Source organism: Clarias gariepinus, chromosome 13, assembly GCF_024256425.1.
Source record: "Clarias gariepinus isolate MV-2021 ecotype Netherlands chromosome 13, CGAR_prim_01v2, whole genome shotgun sequence".
NCBI lineage: Eukaryota > Metazoa > Chordata > Actinopteri > Siluriformes > Clariidae > Clarias > Clarias gariepinus.
Window position 1 is genome coordinate 18,394,519 of NC_071112.1, and position 20,244 is coordinate 18,414,762.

At 37.7% G+C, this 20,244-nt stretch overlaps 1 protein-coding gene across 2 annotated transcripts; it reads right to left on the reverse strand.

Moving 5' to 3' along the window:
• Positions 1-241: 241 nt before the first annotated feature.
• pgfb (placental growth factor b) lies at positions 242-19,537 on the reverse strand. Of its 2 annotated transcripts, none has more exons than XM_053509593.1 (7): positions 19,101-19,537; positions 7,802-7,838; positions 3,709-3,905; positions 2,339-2,418; positions 2,108-2,137; positions 1,953-2,038; positions 242-1,824 (listed from the first exon to the last, which is right to left on the reverse strand). In XM_053509593.1, exons 1-6 carry the CDS (start codon positions 19,152-19,154, stop codon positions 1,966-1,968), a joined length of 471 nt encoding a protein of 156 aa, XP_053365568.1. In that variant the 5' UTR covers positions 19,155-19,537; the 3' UTR covers positions 242-1,824; positions 1,953-1,965. The 2 variants fall into 2 exon arrangements, with proteins under 2 accessions (XP_053365568.1, XP_053365567.1); XM_053509592.1 differs by having other exon boundaries at positions 1,953-2,015; positions 19,101-19,534.
• Positions 19,538-20,244: the final 707 nt, after the last annotated feature.

Here is a 20,244-nt window from a genome sequence, read left to right on the forward strand (position 1 = left end):
CCACTTTTGGTAGGCCTTAACCACAGCAGACTAGGAACATTCCACAAGAGCTGCAGTTTTGGAGTTTCTTTTTCCCAGTGGTCTAGCCATCACAACTTGGCCCTTGTCTAAATAAATAAATCCTTTTATGACAACCATGTCTTGTACTTTTGTAACTTGTATTTTGGAGTACCATAAGTCTATACAGTATGCGTGATATAAACATGCTTTCTTTTATAAAGGAACAACAACTATCTATTAAGTATCTATTTATTAGCAGTGGCATGATAGCAATACATTATCAATAATGTACATAAATATATACAATATACATGAAACTGAAAATAAGTTTAAAACTCTTGACCCATAATAGTAATAATAAAAAAAAAAAACTTGTGTTAAGCAATGCAATGAAAATGCTACCAGTTCAAGTCCATACAATCCTATAACTGGTGATGTGCTAATATAATCTGAAAAATAAAAGAATTTACACAATAATCATTTGATTTATAAAGGCAGGTAATCACTGTTAAACGGATATTGTCACTTTTTTTTGTTTAAAGGCCAAGTAGCAGCAGGTGGTGGTGGTATTTATTTATTTATTTATTATTTTTTTATTTAAATTTTTTTTGGTTGAGTCTAATCATGATGCTGACCTGAACCCATCTTTTTAAAAAAACATTTTAATAGACAAAAATAATATACTTTCATTAAACCTCAGTTAATGTTGATTTACACTCGTCCCTCATATTGCAAAATCATATACACTCTACATTAGTTGACTCAAACTGTCACTACTTAAATCATATTTTCAGTACAGCAGGTTTGTTTACGTTTGGAAAATAGCTAATATATTGAATTACTTTCATAATACCAGAAGAGGTCACTATGTTGATGTACAAACCATATGAGAACTCAATTTGACATCTAACGCTTTGGGAATGTAGATATACAAGCTTGAGAACTTGGTTTGTGGGGTGAATGCTTGCATGAAATGACAATCAAGAGAAGTTAGGCTGGAGCTCTGAGAGCTAGAATGCCAAACCAACAGACAGTCTGCTAACAATACATGTGTGGAGGGGTCTTGGGGTACAGGGAAGAGTCAGTGGGAGAAAACTCCATGTGTGAACAGGGAATTAGCAAAGGAGGGAGGAGTTTCTTGGTCATTGTCCCAACTTTCAATTCTTGCATAACAATCAGCTTTCAGTTATTGCATAAGTAATTAAATTTACTCTCAGGACTCATTAATACAAAAGCAAAGAAGCTTACTGCTTATCTCATTAAAGAAAACATAAGAAATCTAGATTGTTGGTTTCCTGGCAACACCAACTGTCTTTGGCGATAAGTTTTAATCTAAAAAAAAATAATAAAATCCCAATTTGTACTCATGCCAAACTTCAGCAGAGTATTCAGTCAAAAACAACCAAACATGCTGTCTCTTCTGGTTTGTAAGCAATAAATAAGATGTGATATGTCATAGATAGTGTGAATAATAATAATAACAATAACAATAATAATAATAATAATGTCAATCTTTTTACTTTATATAGCCAGTGTCCTGTGTGCTCATGTTCTAGCTCAGACGTTAGAGGTCTGGTCCACCACTGTTATGCTCCTCAGCAGATTTGTGAGATGCACATCTGAGGTTATGACCTCATAAAGGCACTTCCTGTATATAAAATGTCCCTCCCCTGACCTCCCCATCACAACAATGGTGCATCTTGGATCCGGTGGTTGAGGTGACGCAGGATGCTGTAAGAGGCTGGCAGTACACTGAAGGGGCAGGCAGTATGGGATAGGCAGAGAACAGGAAGGGACAGCGTTTACCTTCTAGGAGGCTGGCACCTGCAAGAGATAGTAGTTTTACATTTCAGTAGGCGTATACTACAATCAAGGAACAGGACATTCTAAAAATTGTTACTATATATCCATGTTCAGTAAAAGAACTGATTTGTAAGAAAAAAAATTTGTACCCATCACAGTTTTTTACTCTCTGTTTCTCCTTTCTTTTTTTCCCCCTTCCTCTTGGCTTCCTTCTACAATAAAGAAAAGATAAAATCTGATTTTGAAATAAATAATGAAACTGCAATTATTCTTATTTATAATAAAGTGTTGCTTAGAAACTTACCTGTCATGTTGTGGTGTACGCTTTCTTGGTCTGGTCGTCACACCAAATAAGAACAGAGACACAATTAGGGACCAATGTTAGGTTCTCATGTTTATTTCAGCAGTCAGTTTGAATTATGGATAGTAAACACACCACTATTCACAGTTATAACTGGAGTGTTCAGTTATAATTAGGTAACACTTGAATGGATGAAAGAGAAGCACCCTGAATAAGTGCTTATTTTGTCCTTACCTACATTCACAGCTTTTATGCTCCACAAAAGTCATCTCCACATACTCCCGGCCTTGCTCTGCTGACTTCAGCTTTAATAACTGCATACAAGTATAAGAGTTAATATTTTCTAACTACCACAATAATGTTGTCCAGTAGGAAAAATAATCATATAAAAGTACTGTATGTTGAATAGAGACAATTAGCTTTAGTTTTTCATAATATGTACATACTCTATAAGATTACAATAAACTAAATAGAACACATGATTATTAAACTTATTTCCAGAAATTTTACGAACTTCAAGCTTGAAATAATCTTAATATTGCTGCTAATTAGAAGTATTTATTTATATACTATAAAGAAGCCAGATTGTCCACCCATATAAAAAGGAAAATTAAAGTTTATAATTAATGAGAATGTCATGAAGTAGGTTTAATAATAAAAGTTTTATGCCCTTTTTGACACTACCCTTCCATTTAATCTGGGTTTGGGACCGGCACCGCATCCAGTGGCTGGGGTTTGGGCACTGGCTGGGAATCGAATCTTCTGCATACGTAGTAGGCAAGAAACGTATCACTAAGCCACCAATTCCCATTCATGCATGGTTATAATATGGAACAATAATGAATCATTTAACCGGATCAAATTGTCACATCACAAATCTCTTGCACATTTTGGCAACAGGTGCACAGAACAGAACTGGTTGATACATTCCAGCATGATACAGATATCCGCTGAGAGCTCTGATATGTGTATTATAGTAAATCAAATATAGTACCAGGACATAAGACGACACAATATAAAGTGTGTCGAAACAAAACCAAAAAATAAAAACAGGCCACACTGGAACATTAGCTTTCCACATAACTTTTTGAATACATGTACTGTAATACTCTTATTGCAATACAGGGCATCTGTCTACTTCTGATCCCAAGTTACACCACAACCCTGTCTGTGACTTCACAATAAACATGCTGAATTATATAACACTACTATTTTGAACAAGGTAGAATTGGTAATGTGCATCTCTCCAGAGTAACATCTAGTTTGACCCAAGCTGTGTGTTTAAAATGCAGTCATATTTGATTTCTGCCTGCAATTACTATGCAATCAGCTTGTCAGCAGCTTTTCATTTCATAGACATTATCCTCTAAGAATGCTATAATTCATCTATTTATAACTATGTAGGATTTTCTATAAGTAGGGTCACCATATACTAAAAGTTGACGGGTTACGTTATATGGCATTTAATCATTTATATTACAATAACATTTTTATATGCAGAAGGAAAAGTGCTGAATTAAATACAGTTGGCCAAATACAGCACATTTACTTAACAGTGATCACTAGCATAGGGTCCATTTAAATGTTATTGTTCTAGTACATACTTGCATAGTGACATTAGAGGTTAGCGTGGGATGGCATTCAAGGTTCTCATCTCCGCAGCAACCAGCACAACGGACCAATGGCACGCACGAAGGGCTGAATATGTGCTCCACCTCCCCAGGATACTCCTGTACTACATCCACCAGTGTCTCGATGGTGTGACAGAAGCTTCGTCCCCACACCTCCTGAAACAGGATTACTGCAAAAGGGCAAACACAGAGGGGAGAAGGCAAGCATTATAAGATACAGTAAAGCCTTTCTAAGATGTGTTTTTCATCTTCTAAAACATCATGTTTTGTCCATGAAATCGTTGTTAATTAGTCAGTGAGCTTAATAAGATATGTTATCCCTTAATAGTTTTGACACTTTCGCATTATAACATTGCAGTTTCTCATTTCTTTAACAGGTGGCCATGAATGTTCTGACTGATCATTTTGCAGGCATCCAGAGGCACATGAGGTAATTAGCAGATGATTGTGAGCTGTAGTCACTAATACACAATTCCCCAATAAACATGTGCTTTGTTAGCTTGGTGTTTAATGCGTAGCCACCTTTCAAACTAACAGCAGCATCTTTCCCAACATTCATATCAACAGGCAGGAATTTCAGTTAAGGAGGATTATACTTCATAGAGTATTAACATGATTTACACAACATTGGCCTTTGCATAATTATAATCAACTTAAAAAAAAAAAATTCTTGTTTATAACAAGCTAAGTTTTTAAGTTGCTAATTTCTGTGCCATGTTTTGTTAAAGACAGAGTGCTGGTTTCACTTTTTGTAAGTCGCTCTGGATAAGAGCGTCTGCCAAATGCCTAAATGTAAATGTAAATGTAAAAGGGGGACATTTCGTATGCATTTATTTTCAAGACACGTAAGGCTCAGTAGAACCTAAAATGGGGAAATAAGTCATTAGAACAATGTAGGGTCCTGGTTAGGGCAGATTTAAAGACATTTATAAAAAAAGAATGTAACCAAAGTATTTAAAAAGTATATATGAAACTGGCAACTGATGAAAGAGCATATTATAAAGAATCCTAACTTCAGAGGCAGCACTGATAAACCAGCTAGCTCCATAACATTGTCACTGAAGAAAGGAAAAATACTGCAAATTACAGTCACACATTACTACTACTACAACATAATAATAATAATTTTTATTTATATAGCGCCAAAACTCAAAGACACTTTACAATGAATGTAACAAAAAAAGATAATACGAACAGACATTGACTGTTGAAAGGTGTTTGCATAAGGAGGTACTCTAGCCGTTAAAAATAAGAAAATAAACTGTACTCTTATTAGTCTTTCTTTAAAAAAAAAGTCATATTTTTGCATCCCTTTTTCCAATGTTACATCCTGCTCATTTCTTTTAAATCTGTGCTCCAACTTCCCTTCTTGATCAGCATCTGTTCCTCATTATCATAAGAGTAACACGACAGAGCGAGTGAAAGAGATAAAATATGAAATTTCTTTTGAAGCTGCTAGTCAATCTGCCACTCCCTGTGCACTTTTTTCAGTAATGAAAACAGACAACCCAGGGCGTTTCGGTAGCCTTGGACTGCATAGCGCTCCAAAGAATGAAAAAAAGGAAGAGTGATCTAAAGAATGGGGGGAAAAAATTTATGGAGGAACTTCTGGGTGAAAGATTGGGAATCAATCATTTGATGAATGAACATCACGCATCGCAAAAGATCACCATGAAGGAAACTAAATAATAATAAGAAATAATGGGAAGAGTGAAGTGACTGCCCCTGGGATTGTCCACAGTTTACTACAAGAAGGCAGGATACACATGCTTGGGAATTAGTGGATATGGGTCAAAGACTTCTGCAAAAACAAAATCCAGCCAAAAGTTGCATCAGCTCCTGACCAGGACATTTTATTTTGGTTTTGAGCAATGATTTTTAACATGCACATGTCTCAGTTTTACACACAGTTCTAACACTTTAAATAAACTTACCTTAAATTAGAACAGTAAATGTGCTGAAAACAACTATTGGCCGAATGTCTTGGTAAAACACCAGTCTACTGGTAATGTGGTTGGGTTAACACAATTTTATTCCTTTTGTTTTTATGGTCAAAAAAGAATGTGTCTGCACTGTCATGGGTGTGACATTTGAAATGTGCTGGGAGAGAGGTATTTTCAAACCTACTTGTGCTGCTTCTTTTAAGACCATCTCCAAATGCCAAAACAGTATTTTTTAGATTTCAGGCAAAAGTTTAAATAGTCTACAGCACCTCAGATCTTACATCCCAGTTACGTGCATTATTCATGTTGCCAAACATATCACCTTCTATCTAAATAATAACTATCTGAACAAAAAAGACAAACTCGTTTGTACATATTATTATGTATGACCTAATAGATATAAGTAGCATTAAAAAGAATGGAAAAAACGTTATGTATGTGCATATCAGTGTGACTGTCATAATTACTAAGTACCAACTGAAAGTTCAAGACCTCTTGCTTGCGCTGCTGTCTTATCTCTAAAGCTGAATTTCTGCATATCAGCTTCTGTATTGCTGGCATATTTGAGCTAGCTCACAAACCTTAGCTAGTCACCTCAAGTACAGTACAGAGAATGAAACTACACTATATGACCAAAGGTTTGTGGAGATTTCAACATCACGCCCATATATGGGCCTTCTCCAAACTGTTGCAAAAACTTTTGTACCACACAATTGTACAAGCGTCTTCGGATACTATAGCATTAAGATTTTATATCACTTGCAATAAGGGTTTCTAATGTTACAGCTTGACAACGCACAAAGTGAGGGCCATAAAAACAGGGCTTTCCAAGAGCAAAGTGAACGATTTTAAGTGGCCTGCAAAGAGCCCTGACCTCAAATCCCATCAGATCCCCAACTCAATAATGGTCTTATGGCTGCATGAACAAATCTCCATAACCGCAGGCCAAAATATATTGGAAAGGGTTTTATTTTACACTAAATCTTTGATGTGATGTTCTAAGAGCATGTAAAGTTGTCTCAAACCTTTCTACATCAGACTCATTTATTTTTTTTTACTACTTCTGTGTTCACAGAAGATTTTATGATCTAATTTGTGTATTTTATTCTCTAACCTGTCCATCGTGTCAGGTGCAAATCAGATAGTGTTAGCACATAAGCGAAAAATGCAGAGTTGTGATTACACACATTAAGGCAAGCAGACAACTAGCAGACATGACTGGATTTACTGTACAATACAAAAGCACAGAGAAACACACAATCTGTTAGTCACTAGCTTGGTATGATGACTTCTCAGGCTAAACAACCACAGCCAAGTAACAATGCAAATTTCACAACAAGATTAAATTGAGTAACGTTCATTAGCTTCTCACTAATTACAAAGCAAATACATTCCTTAAATATTGAGCAAGAAAAAAAGTAATCATTTCTGAATCCATGTTACTCTTATTGTTTTGTACTGACTCTACTGTTTGGTTGTGCTCTCACACTATTACTGTTTATCCATGTTGACAGTCAGGGAGCAGCTCAGGAACAGCATTTTATAGAGTATTTTATGGGCAAATTAAAGTAAAGGTAATGCAAATTTAATTAAAACATTTGTCAACATTATATTTTGTCTATATATTCGGGTATATTGGTCTAATATGGGCATCTTTAAATGCTTGTATGCCTTTATATAAAAGTGGTCTTGGACTATTCTGTGATGGTTTGTGACTGCAGTCACTCACAACAAGGACTGAAATTCTCATGAACAGTTTTGTACCCAAGTGTCAATTAATTAAAGAGGACTTGGTATTAACTTAAACACCTTTTCCATTATATTTAACTGTCAGGCTTGTAGCACACAGATATATCAGGGATTGATTTGTGGTTATAATATCTGATATCACTCTAATGAGGATGGGTTCCCTTTCTGGTTCCTCTAAAGGTTTCTTCTTCTTACTATCTCAGGGATATATAGCAATACACCTAATCAAACCTTTTGATATCTTATTCATTCTAACGCATTGCCCTATTCTTCCCCAAGTTTATCATCTGCACCAGCAATCTTAAAAAACATTTAAATTATAATGGCACACTGTAGTTGTGTACTGTATAGCTTGGTTATGTTGATATTCTTACCTTTAGAGGTGCTGTTTGTAGTTCCTGAGTTGGAACACTGCAAAAGATGTAACAAATGAAAGATAATTAGATTAATGATATTTATCAGAGATTCAACACAATTATACAGTATCTGTTTGTCATTGATACAATAATATGTGAAAATATGTAAAATTGCACTTTAGATTTTTTTCGCTAACATAAGTATATATTTTGCATAAATACACTTAAGACAGGTCATATTGGGACCCTGAACAAGGTGTACCCCACCTCATACCATAAGTCTCCTAAGATAGGATCCAGGGCCCCCCCGCAATTCTGTATACAAAATAAAGCGGTATAGATGATGACTGAGTGAGTGAGACGACACTAAAGACATGCAGTAATATGTAGTAACATGGATGAATAAGAATATAAGAATATGGGGGCCAGGGGTAGCTCAGTGGGCCAGGGGTAGCTCAGTGGTTAAGGCATTGGACTATGGTTCGGAAGATCCCAGGTTCAAACCCCACAACCACCAAGTTGCCACTGTTGGGCCCTTGAGCAAAGTCCTTAACCCTTAACTGGGTTAAGATGTATAATGAGATAAAAATATAAGTTGCTCTGGATAAGAGCGTCTGCTAAATGTAAATGTAAATAAGCCATACAGGTCTCAATCACAACTAGATAATCCAAACCAACATTGTCTTGAAATATATTTTAAATCATAAAATCTTGCACTTACGATATCATCTCTTAGCACACACTGGTGGTACAAGACAGATCTTAATTTAAAGTCGCACTGATGTGGCCAAGAGATTTCTCATATTCCAATTCGTGTCTGTTTAATTTCAAAATTCTGAGTGTGGTTCGTCTATTCGTGATTTATTTTCCTGTTTGGCCATCTCCGTTCTTTGGATACTCCCCATTAAGCCTTTGTTAAACAACATTACATTTTCTCTGGAGCCTAAGAATTCAACACCATTAACTCTTCGGAAGCTCCAAGAATCCTATACAGATAAATGCTCATCATCGCATCCAACTGTTTTCTTAGGAAATAACACCATTTTAAAAAATGCGTTTTTCATTTTAAATGTAATAAAGCGAGTGCTATGTTAAAAAATGTAAAAAATTGTCTAGATTGGGATCCTGAACAGCACTTCAGCTAACTAGAGAGGCAAATCCGCAGACTGATATCATATCATGATTCATTGGTCTGTGAAATTCCTCTGCCATGGGTCAGGATAAGGAGGCTCAGTGCTCAACAAATTACTGGGTCAGTGACCTACATTGCCTACCTCCACCTTACTCCAGTGTCAGAATGTCTGACATGAAGCAAACGTGTAGAACGAGAAACTACTGTACACTACTGCACTGTCTCTGGCACCTTCCTTTGGGTTTAATATAGACGTTGCAATTAAACATGCCCACAATCAGATACATTTGTCTTGCTATTAAGCAAGATTTTTTTTATATGTCTATGATAATATTAAGAGCAGATTCGTAAGAATATATGTGCAAAAAGGTATACAATCCAAATCAACCTAAAAAGAAAGGCAGGGGAGGGGGGTGTTAATATTGCGGGCAGACTATTTAAAATGTCACCTCACCACAATGGTTCTTTTTGGCAGTGCCCTTGGATGCCTTTCATGGAAAGAATGCTTGAGGTAGCCATGGTGGGGAGGTGGTAGCTTTGGAAGAACCTGGCATAATGCACATCAGCTAGAATAGAGCAAACACTCACCATCTTCATGCTGCCTGTGCCAGAAAATGAGTCGGCTTAGAAAAAAATCTGGCAGGTTATCGTGGATATGTGGAGGAACTCACGTAGCAGTTGCTCATCCTTGTGTACGTGAGCTTGTAGTAACATTTAGATATTTCAGTTTATATGTGACTCTTTTATCACTTGGCCTAGACCTTATGGTTTTGTCAGTATCATATACATTATTACAGACTTAAATAGCATTAAAAGTGACGCTAATGCAGAACTTCTGTAGGGGGTAAACCTAAAGAACCATGGATCCAGTATATATACTGTACTGGAAAGAAAAAACACTCAGTGATCATTAAATGTTGGGTTTACAAGACAAAAAAGGGTCATGGACCTTTTTTTTTTTTTTATTATTTCCAGAAAAGATTTAATTTCTTAATATGTACAACTCCTTCAACAATTCAGGAAGACTGTCTTTTGGCCCATTGGCCTGACTTTGGCCACTGCCTGCTTTAGCCCATTAGTAATAATTACAAAGACAAGATCTGCAAAATAGGTTTATCCAAATCCCTGAAGCACATCTGAGAAAGAACTGCCGTATGTTGTATAAGAGCAGTAGTACTTTCATGAGACTTCCGTGCATTTGCATGCGTCAGTGTGACACTCCTGATTTATGTGACATTCACTAAAGTTCTTGACATTTATGCAGTGGCCTTTCAGATGTTCCACAAGTTAGACAACACACGAGAGAGGTCTGACGTCATGAGGCAGCTGAGGGACATCAGCTTTCTAATTGCATAGTCTGTGGGATATGGGGCAGGAAGTTTTGAGAGAAAAACAAAAGCAAACAAAATGATAACTAAATATTTCTGCAGACTTTTGGCTCCTTGTAAAAATGTGGGTTGTGACAGCAAATGGGAATGCTACACTTCTAGAAGAATACAGATAAGTACTGGAGGGTAGCACTACAGCTGGAAAAGTGCTGCAGAATCGTTGCACAATTTGCTGATAATGCACACATTTTCCAGAGTCACAGGAGAGATTCTGGCCAACTTCACCTCCCTCCAATGATGCATTATAGACCAATCCTGTCGAATTATTCTCAAAAAGGGCCAGACGTACTACGTATATGCACTAAGACAGATCCTTTGCTCTTATCAGCTCCAGCCTATGTAGTCTGAGACGGAGTTTGGGCTCTGACAGGTAGATGGTGTTCAGTGAATCTATTAATATTATAATAATCTTTCTTAATACTGTATGTATGCATTATTGCCATTTTGGATTTCAGGAACTTGCTAACCTTCAGGGGACCACAAGTGTTACTCAAACAGCCTGTTAAAGCACTCAGCTGGTGCTGATCTATCACATTAAAGTCTGTTGAAGCATTTGGAGTAAGTTAATGTTGATGAGTACTACAACGCCTTCTGTCTTAAAGCTGATGCTTTCCAGCTGTTCAACTTGTTAAGGTCAAATTAAAGAAAAGGTGAACCAGATTTAGAAGAAACATGAGAATGCTTTTTACTGATTGATGAGTGTGCCGTAAAATAATCAGTCCTCTTCTAGGCATCAGTAACAGGCAAATTGTTTGAATACAAACCATCAAAGAGTAAGTGTTATATGACACATACACATATACACTTTTTTGATTAACAAGCAGTGATCAGACCAGGCACTATACAAACAAAATATGCAAAGATACTTGTTGGCCTTACATATATAGTCCAGTCCAAAATAATTGTGTTCCCTATTACGGTAAATGTTGCCATGGGTGTGTAAATGGGAATAAATTGCCTCCAGATGAGAGATTAAAGGCCACAGAGCAGATGACAGTCCCACGAGTGCCACCAAAGGAAGGAGAGGTCCATGTTTCCAGATTGTGATTGCACTCTGTCCCCTGGGCCACGCGCGGGCCTGCACAGGAAGAGGCAGACCTCCTGTCACCACTACAACTGTATTTATGAGTGTCTACTCTAATTGCATGCGAACAAATTGTGAAGATGTATGCTGCAGCAACTACAGGCTGACACACATCCCCCCACACACACTCACACGCACATATTATCAGGAAAAGTTGTTATGGAATTGCTTATAGTGTTATTGACGAGAGTTATGAAACACGACTGTGCCCAGGGGAGATATTTCTGTTTCCTGCACACAACCTGAAAACTAGCCTGATTCCCACGATCTGTACAAAAATATCTAGTTAGTGCCTTGGCAAAACATTTTATTCAAACTAGTCATATAAAACCTATTAATAATAAAGCGCTGGATTTTGCATATCCCAAAGGTTAATCCTAAATCTAAAGTAATACAGTACTGTACAAGGTGTTACATATGCAGTAACAGTATATCTATGTTTATTCATATGCAGAATTCGCTTCTCAGTATTTGAACCTGAAAACACAGGTGGTTACATCGCCAGCTGCCTACTCAGTGGCTCTCGCATAAATAGCACCTTCTTGGCAAAATTGAAGCAGAGGAAGCCGGTACACACAGGAACAGATGGCGAGACTCAAGTATTATTTTGCACAAGTGTTGATAGAGAGGAAACACCTGTAGTGAATCACGTCTTTAAATTGCATGCTGAAGCACAGAAGCTACCCCAGACCCTATTTTCTGTCCTGCTCCCATTACCTTTAATAACACTGCCGGTTTACAAACCTGCTGCATGCTCTTCCTCACTGCTGAGTTCAGATTCTACAGAGGGAACTGAGAAGTCCAACATGGGTCAATGTCATCATCGTTCCAGCTGTTTAAATGAGACAGAAGGCCATCGGTGACCTTGACAGGAAACCGACATTAAAAGGGCGACGGTTCAGGACAACCTCTTGCTCAGCATTCTATTCTCTTTTATCTCGAACAGGAAAGGTGAAAGCATAGAATACATATAACAGAAAGCGGAGGGAAGCGGAGATGGATGGTATAGGACACAGCACGCAGGGTGCAAACAAGGAAGGAAAAGAAGAATATGACACTTAACACTGAACGTGTAGCATCTGGGGCACAGTAGGAAGCGACAGAAATGGAAGTTCACATGGAAGCACAAGTAGTTTGAGAGACCAGGAAGAAAATAGCACAAAGGAAAATACATAAATACCTTATGAAAGGATGTACCCCTGCATGCCTAAACAATCACTTATTAGTCAGGTGAATGTGGTATTTCACAGCAGTTTCCTGACAGGTGCCTCCTTTGAGAACAAAACCATGCACTCATACTGTATGCACAAACTAACCTGCATGTGGAAACAGTGTTAGAAAATTCCTACACAAAAGTCGATAGTGTATCTACATCTACAATAAATCAACCAAGATACAGTACTGTAAATTATGTCAGTTAAATGCAAGCCATCAGAATTCAAGTGAAAAACTAAAAATATTTTACTAGATAAAAGGTAAAAAAAAGAAGAAAAAATACTTTTTGCATTATATGCTAACCCTAACCCAAAAATACTAATTGCATGAGCGTACATAAATTTTTATTATGGAGCATGTGCTCAGAATTAACCAATCACATTCAAACGCATGTTCAGAAGTAATTAGCATAGACCTTAATCACTAAAATGATTCTAATTAACCCCAGCTGCTGATTAACATCTTCTTGGTTTCATCTGACTGTTAAGGTCATGGTCTACAAAAAGCTGTATGGGATATTTGTTTTAAAAGTTAGACATTAGGCATGATACATATAAATAAAATAAACAGGGTAATCTAAATAATTCGCCAAAAACAAAAAATACTGAATACTAAAGGCTAAGTTTAATTATGGACGACAATGGTGCATCTTCACCTCAAATTAACTACAACACAACATCCATACAAAATTACAAAAGAACATAAAAATTACAGGGAGGCTGCCAGGAGGCCCATGACAACATTAAAAGAGCTTGGGTAAGTACAGGTCCGTCCCTGCATGTGCCAAACATCACATATGTTCTTTGTGGCCCTGGGCTATTGGTCAGGGTGGCAAGACTAGGGTGGCCCTGTCTTACAAAAATAAATCTAATAATAAGAATTATAAGAAGAAGAAGAAGAAGACCACTAGTCAAAATATATATATAAATATATATATAATTATGACCACTAGTCATAAATATATATCTTCTATAATACAATAGAAGAAATTCAAAGTTTTGGAATTGGCCAGACACGGGCCATTCCAACTTTATTCCAGACATGGAATAAAATGTACAAATCAAAATGTACTAAGTTGGTCGACTCTTACTTGAAAAGACTTCTGGAATACAAGCAAAATATGCTTATATAAGCAAACACTTTATTATTGACATCCCCTCCCCACCGCTTCTCAAAACATTGTTGGTTGTTATGTCACATTAAATGTCTGATATAATTTATTTTAATAGAATTCTAAAGACTTGTTATACTCACTGTAACTATTTATAGTATAGTATATAGTTTATATAAAAGTTATATCCTGTAAAGTGATATCCAGTTTATACAACAGTTAGTTCCGACCGAGTAATCTGATTGACTGAGAGGCATTCCACGAGTGCTGATAATGGATGGTTACAACACTGGGACATTTTAACTATATGTAGCACTCCCAGGTGTGTTAATAATCTTTAATTACAGTCTCCAGCAAGGGTCAGTATGGTACACAGTACTGAGGAGAGAGCAGCTGCCTGCCAAAACCCACATTCAAAACCAGTCACGGAAGCACTTCCAGCATGAAAACACATCTGTTAATGTCATCTTAAACAACAGTTTGCTTAATAATTGTGTCTAAGTTGTTCTGAACCATCCGTGTTCTTTTATTTATGGCAACAAAACTAAACCACCAAATCGCTCTTCAGCCCCTTGATTAAAGACATTAATTGGTGTGTGTGTGTATGTGTGTGTGTGTGTGTGTGTGTGTGTGTGTGTGAGTGTGTGTGTGTGTGTGTGACAATGGATTGTACATCCTATTGCTCTAGCTTTATATTTAACGCTATTTGGAAATCAACTCCAGAACCCAGAAGTTAACAGAGCTAATATATAAGTGAAAATATAAAGAGAAACTTTATACAAGATTTACAGGACTGTCCACCATCTCCATCATTTATTCTTTCCATGGTTTGGTTACATAATACCAGTAACAATTTAAAACTACTTTCACGCTGTTAATTACTGTTACTGTTACTTACAAAAGCTGTTAATTACACTTACTGCTTAGTTAGCTCCACAAGTAATGGAAGGATATGTGTTCACCAGGAAAAATAAGTTAAATAAAGTAACAAATCATAATCTGTTGATGATAAATGAGGTTTATGGAACATGTTGGATAAAACCAATATCACATTTGAGGTTCTGTTGTTCTGAAACTCAGCACTGCTGTGATGCCTTCCACAATTCGCTCACACCGTGCTTAAGTAGTTGCTTCTATTCTTACTTTATCTCTGGTTTTATATAATGGATATCAGCTCCCATTTTTTTTCAGTTAAAATATACATCCCTCAGCCATAACATCCCATAACATTAACACATTAACATTGGTTATCAATTATATATACCAGTAAATGTGACAGGATCATGGACAAAGCAAAGGCTAGCCTGTCTGGTCTAATCCCACAGTACAGCTCATTAGTTCAAAAGGCAATGCTGGCCACAACAGAAAGGTACCAGAACACCCAGTGTACCACAGTTCACTGCACATGGGGCCTGGCAGGCAAAGAGACCACTGCTGCTAACCCGGCACATCAAACTCCCTAGATCCCAGTCTGATAGAACACCTATGGGATGCACCAGATTAACAAATCTGATCCCGTCAATCCATAGCACCTGAAGGATCCCTGGCCAATGTCCTAGTGCTTGATACCAACTCCTGGAGATATTGGGGGTCAGACCAAAGAAAAGATCAAATCTGATCAGATATCAACCAAGAGACTTTCATGTCAAATTTAGCCCTGGTTCTAATACTTAAGTAAATTGTAATAGTTTTTCTACCTATATTCTATATCCCATGACAGCACAGTGATTTGATCCTGAGCGTGGAATAATGTCTGTGTGAGTTTTTAATGTCCTCCTTGCCCTAAAACATGCAGCTAAGCAGATTAGTGAACCTAAATTGCCTATGGATATAAATGGGTGTAGGAATGTGTGTGCAATGTGCTCTTAGATGAACTGATGCACACCCTATTCATATATTCTGTCCAATAATCCTGGAACAGACCAGTTCAGTGCTGAGAGTTCTTGGCAGACTTCAACGCTATGTTCCTTCTGCTTCTGGGTCAGCAGCCTGGGGATGAACTTGGCAGCAACACAGCGCATGTTTAATTTACACGTGAGGATTGCCTAGACTGTTACAAATAACACACCGACAAGAAGTGTCGTAGACTGTTCTCTGCCGATCATCATGAACAGGTTGCCGAATGGTTTCAAGATTTTTTGGGGTCATCTTCCAGTGAAGTCTTTTCGCTCTTGAAGCGCAGAAGCTACTTAAAACACCTCGAACAACTCAATGCAGCATAGTTGTAAACTTGCCAAATCATGTCAAACATCTCTGTGGCAGATTTGTCCAATTTCAGGTCTGCTCTTTGTTCCAACTTGCTGTCCATGAGGAATCAGCAGACATGGTAAGAATAGCACCAGTTGCAAGATCCCGATATACATAGGAGATGTCTTTTAGCACACTGACTTATGAAGATCGATGACTCTGTGTACAGGATTGTGCTGCCATCTCTGGGCGTGTTACAAAACTAGTCTTGAAACTTTTTGATACCACCTTATGCAAGCTCCATCTCATACCACCAGGGCTAATATTATTACCACCTTTGTAGATAGCATCTTTGTTAGATGTGTATCACTTTATCTGTTATGGTTAAGTTACTCTGAAAAATCTGACAAACCTGCTTACAACTGGTGTAACAGAAAACAGAATATGTTATTTAAAAAAAAGTAAAATTGTGAATGTTGCTTGCTTGCTAGTTTGTTTTTACCAGCTGTGATGGCACTGGCAATCTATCTTTGGTGAATCTGAAATCAGAGTACTCCATCCAAAAGAGCAGCGCAAGACAAGACATTTATTATTGGTTTTTCCCAAATGCGCAGCCAATACTTACTTTCCATTCTGTTTAATTTTTCTGTTGGTGTGGCCAACACACAAGACGGGCAGCTAAGAGGAGACAGGTAGTGTGAAGGATAATTCTAAGGATAAACTGTATGAGTGGGAATATGACAGTTTGCCATGTTTCCAAGCATTTGCTGTGGTCTGTTGAGATAAAATAAGACATAAAGGTGACCTTGTGAAATTCCAAAACAAGAACTGAACTGGATAAGAAACAGATAGTTCAGTGTATACATATATATTTTAATAGACCCATACAGCAGAGGACTTCCCTTTTAGGAAGGGATCCAATGAATCCATTTAAACGCCCATACAAGCACCCTTTAGAAACACCTATAATTAGTTTTGCCATCGGGAGTCTCCAACTAACAGAGCTATGGCTTGATATCTGGCTGTTACTCATTTGTTTCCTTTTGTGACATTTCTGTGATCATGAGACTAGTTGGAAATAATTTTCAAGCCTGTTTCAAAAATCATCATTTTTTCCATCTTTCCATGACTTGATGGTCTTTCATATGCTGCTCAACAGCACCACCTATGTAGAATGCAATCAAGTACTGTTGCTAAATCGTTTGAATACAAGAAATTTCCTTGTAAAGAACATTTAATAAAGGTTTAGTTGTGTTCTTTATAGAGACTTGATCTGGGCTTAAAGATTTACAATAATCTGTTTTTGGTGAATTGAATAGTAAAAACAAGTAATGGAACTAAATTATTGATTTTGACAGATTTGACATATAACTGTATTTGACAGATTCAAAAGAAATCAATAAAATATAAAGAATATAATATATTTGACTATATTTTGCAGTGTACCTGAAAGAAGAAACAAGATCTAGAACAGTTGGCTGGTTGACGCTTGACAGGTAGCTGTTCTGTTAAGTATTAATGACTACTGTTCTGAAATCTCAGAAGTGCATTTTACTCATGTTTTCCCCAAGCATCTGTGAGCCGATTATCCAGCTCCATGAACGTAACGTTGAGTTCCAACTTACTTGACTGATATCACTCATTACCGGCCTACTTTGTACAAATCCCCTTAAATTACAGCAAACTGGAGTTTCACCACATCTTGGTGACAGAGAAGGGGAGTGTGAGAGCAGAGAAAATAGAACAAATGAAAGGGGTGTAAGAAAGACGTGAAGCATGTTGAGGGAGATGGAGCAAAAGAAAGAGAAGAATAACTAGGAGTTTGGGGGAAGGGGAAGAAAGGGGGGGGGGATTGGGAAGGTTCCAGTCTTTTGTGAGAAACCCTTCAGTTAATGCATTCAGTAAAGGATTAATCAATAGGCAGCAGTGAATGAACTTGTAAAACTTCTGCCATGTGTTAAACGTTCACTCCTGCTGCAAGGGTGCTTGACTGAACATCTGTTTGACAAAGCTAGTAACAACATATGTTAGGAAAGCTCTTGGATCTCAAAACACTAAGGACAGAAAAAGTGTTGGCACCAGCACCGAAGACACACACACACACACACACACATTCACAGTTAGACAGCATAGTTGTATTTTGGATGCAAGTTTGTGATGTGCCGGTGAAGATTTTAGCTGTTAACCCTGTGTTAAGGACACAGGTGGACCTTGTTCTGTCCTACAACTAGACAGGAGATGTGTATGGTGTGTTTTAGGCACAATGTGATCAGTTGACTCCAGGGTAGATGTTTAGTAAACTTAAATAATATCATTCAGTAGCTGCAATGCCTTGTTGAGTAAGTAGAGTGAATCAGATAGGAGTGTGGACACACCAGCAGAAGCTTGAGCTACACAGAAACAGGGTTAAGGTGATGACATTTTTATGTCTTCTGTGATGTTGCCATAATGTACATAACTGCGGGAGATATCTTTAAAGTAATGGATTTTTTTTTCCCTGCAGATGGAAAGAACCAGAGATTCATGTCAGGATTATCCATAACTCCTAACGTCCTCATTAAATTCAAGCACAAGTTCAGTTTGCCAGTTTACACATGCCGTTTATTTTGGACGATACATTTCTATTTCTTGTTTTCCGAACTAGAAATGCTGAGGTAAAATTAGGGAAGGGGTGAAGTTTTCACTGTGTTGCTTTTGTACAAACTTATGAAAGCGCAACAGGAATTATCTGAACGTCAGCGTGAACTTCCAAGATGACGCAATCACCGCGCGCTTGCTTCAGGACGCGCATTTAATTCTGACGGACACAAACTCACTCGGGTCAAACTGGGTGATGCAGTTGGTCACGTTTCACTTCATGACTCGACACTTTCGATGTGAGACCGGTTCAAAAAGAGACCAGGTTATAATCTTCCGGGACAATGGAGTGTTAAATAAAAGAGCCCCGACAGACCATGCCGGCTTTGCTGAGTGTGATGTTTCACTATTGAACTTGGAGAGGTTAATGACACTCATTCAGAAAGATAACGTTTTTTTTTTTTTTTTGAAGCTGCACGTACTGTATACGCAGAAGCACTTTTACACTTACAAATAAGTCTCACAACTAAGTTCGCGGCGGAAATGCACGCAGACTAACTACTTGCAGTGAGCATGTTTCCTGTGTTTGATAAAGTCGACGCGTGTGTGTGTGTGTGTGTTACCTGAGCAGGGAGCAGCGTCAGGACCAGAGCAGCTACTACGAGCAACACGCTCATGTTGGGATAATTCAGTGCCAAAATCTGAGTCTGTGACAGAAATCCACTCCAATGAGGAAAAAAAAAGTCCAGAGTAAAAAAATAAATCCCAGGAAAGCACCGCTAATGAAGATGCGCACGACCTTCCCTTCCCTTCCTGAGTGCCCAGATAACCATCAAACAAACTCCCACAGCCGTATCAGATATGTGAATGGCTCCGACACGGAAACATCTCCGAGATCCTGAAGACACGTTTAAAACTTAAGTACGATGTGTTGCAGTTTCTGTCAGTGCTTGTTGCTTGTAAAACTTCCGTATGGTGTTCATCGTCTGCATGCGTTTCCTCTACATGCTCACTCACACACATACACACACACACACACTCGGGCTACTAATTGGCCCTCAGCACTTTTCAACAAGTTGCTCGTTTAAATCTCCTCCTCCGGCGCCTTTCACACTCGCCCCATCCCACCCTCTTTCTCCTTCTCCTCCTTGTCTCCCTCCCTCTCTCTACCTTGTTCTGTCTCTCTCAGTTGGGACTCAAAATAAATAAATAAATAAATAAAAACCCCAGGGGCTGCTAGTGTATTCTCAGCATGAAGTACAAAAAAAAATCTACCATGTCCATTATTGCATCTGTATGAAAGCAGGGTTGTCGCCATCTAAAATATATAGACTACAGAACAATATTTATTATTTACCATCTAAAATATTTTAATGTCATCTTTAATGGACCGCTCTCCTGCTATCTTCAACTGTTAATTCATGATGATCATTCCTTTCCTTTGATTGCTTGATATAAGTAACAATGTAACTAGTAAAAAGTGGTCATGTTGATATTTGTCCTGTCACTGCTGACGTGGTTCGAAGCCTTGAATTCATCTTTTATTTTGAGTAAAATAGCAGGGGTGGACAGCAAGACCAGAATAAGTACAGTCTCAGAATAGGCATCTTAAGACACAAACCACACAATTTTTTGGGGTAAATTGGATTATGACATTCCAGCAGCAAAGCATTACTGTGTCTAATTTTCAATGAGAAATCACCATGGCGGTAAATTAAACTCATCACAGGGATGTTCTTTTCCATTTAATGCTACGTGTTGGGGAGG

Coding starts and splice junctions, on each gene's coding strand:
- pgfb (XM_053509592.1), bottom strand. CDS start 19,154: ATGAGCGTGTTGCTCGTAGTAGCTGCTCTGGTCCTGACGCTGCTCCCT. Junction 2,419..3,708: donor CCTCTAATGTCACTATGCAA/GTATGTACTAGA, acceptor ACTTGTATGCAG/TTATTAAAGCTGAAGTCAGC. Junction 1,825..1,952: donor AGAGTAAAAAACTGTGATGG/GTACAAATTTTT, acceptor TATCTCTTGCAG/GTGCCAGCCTCCTAGAAGGT.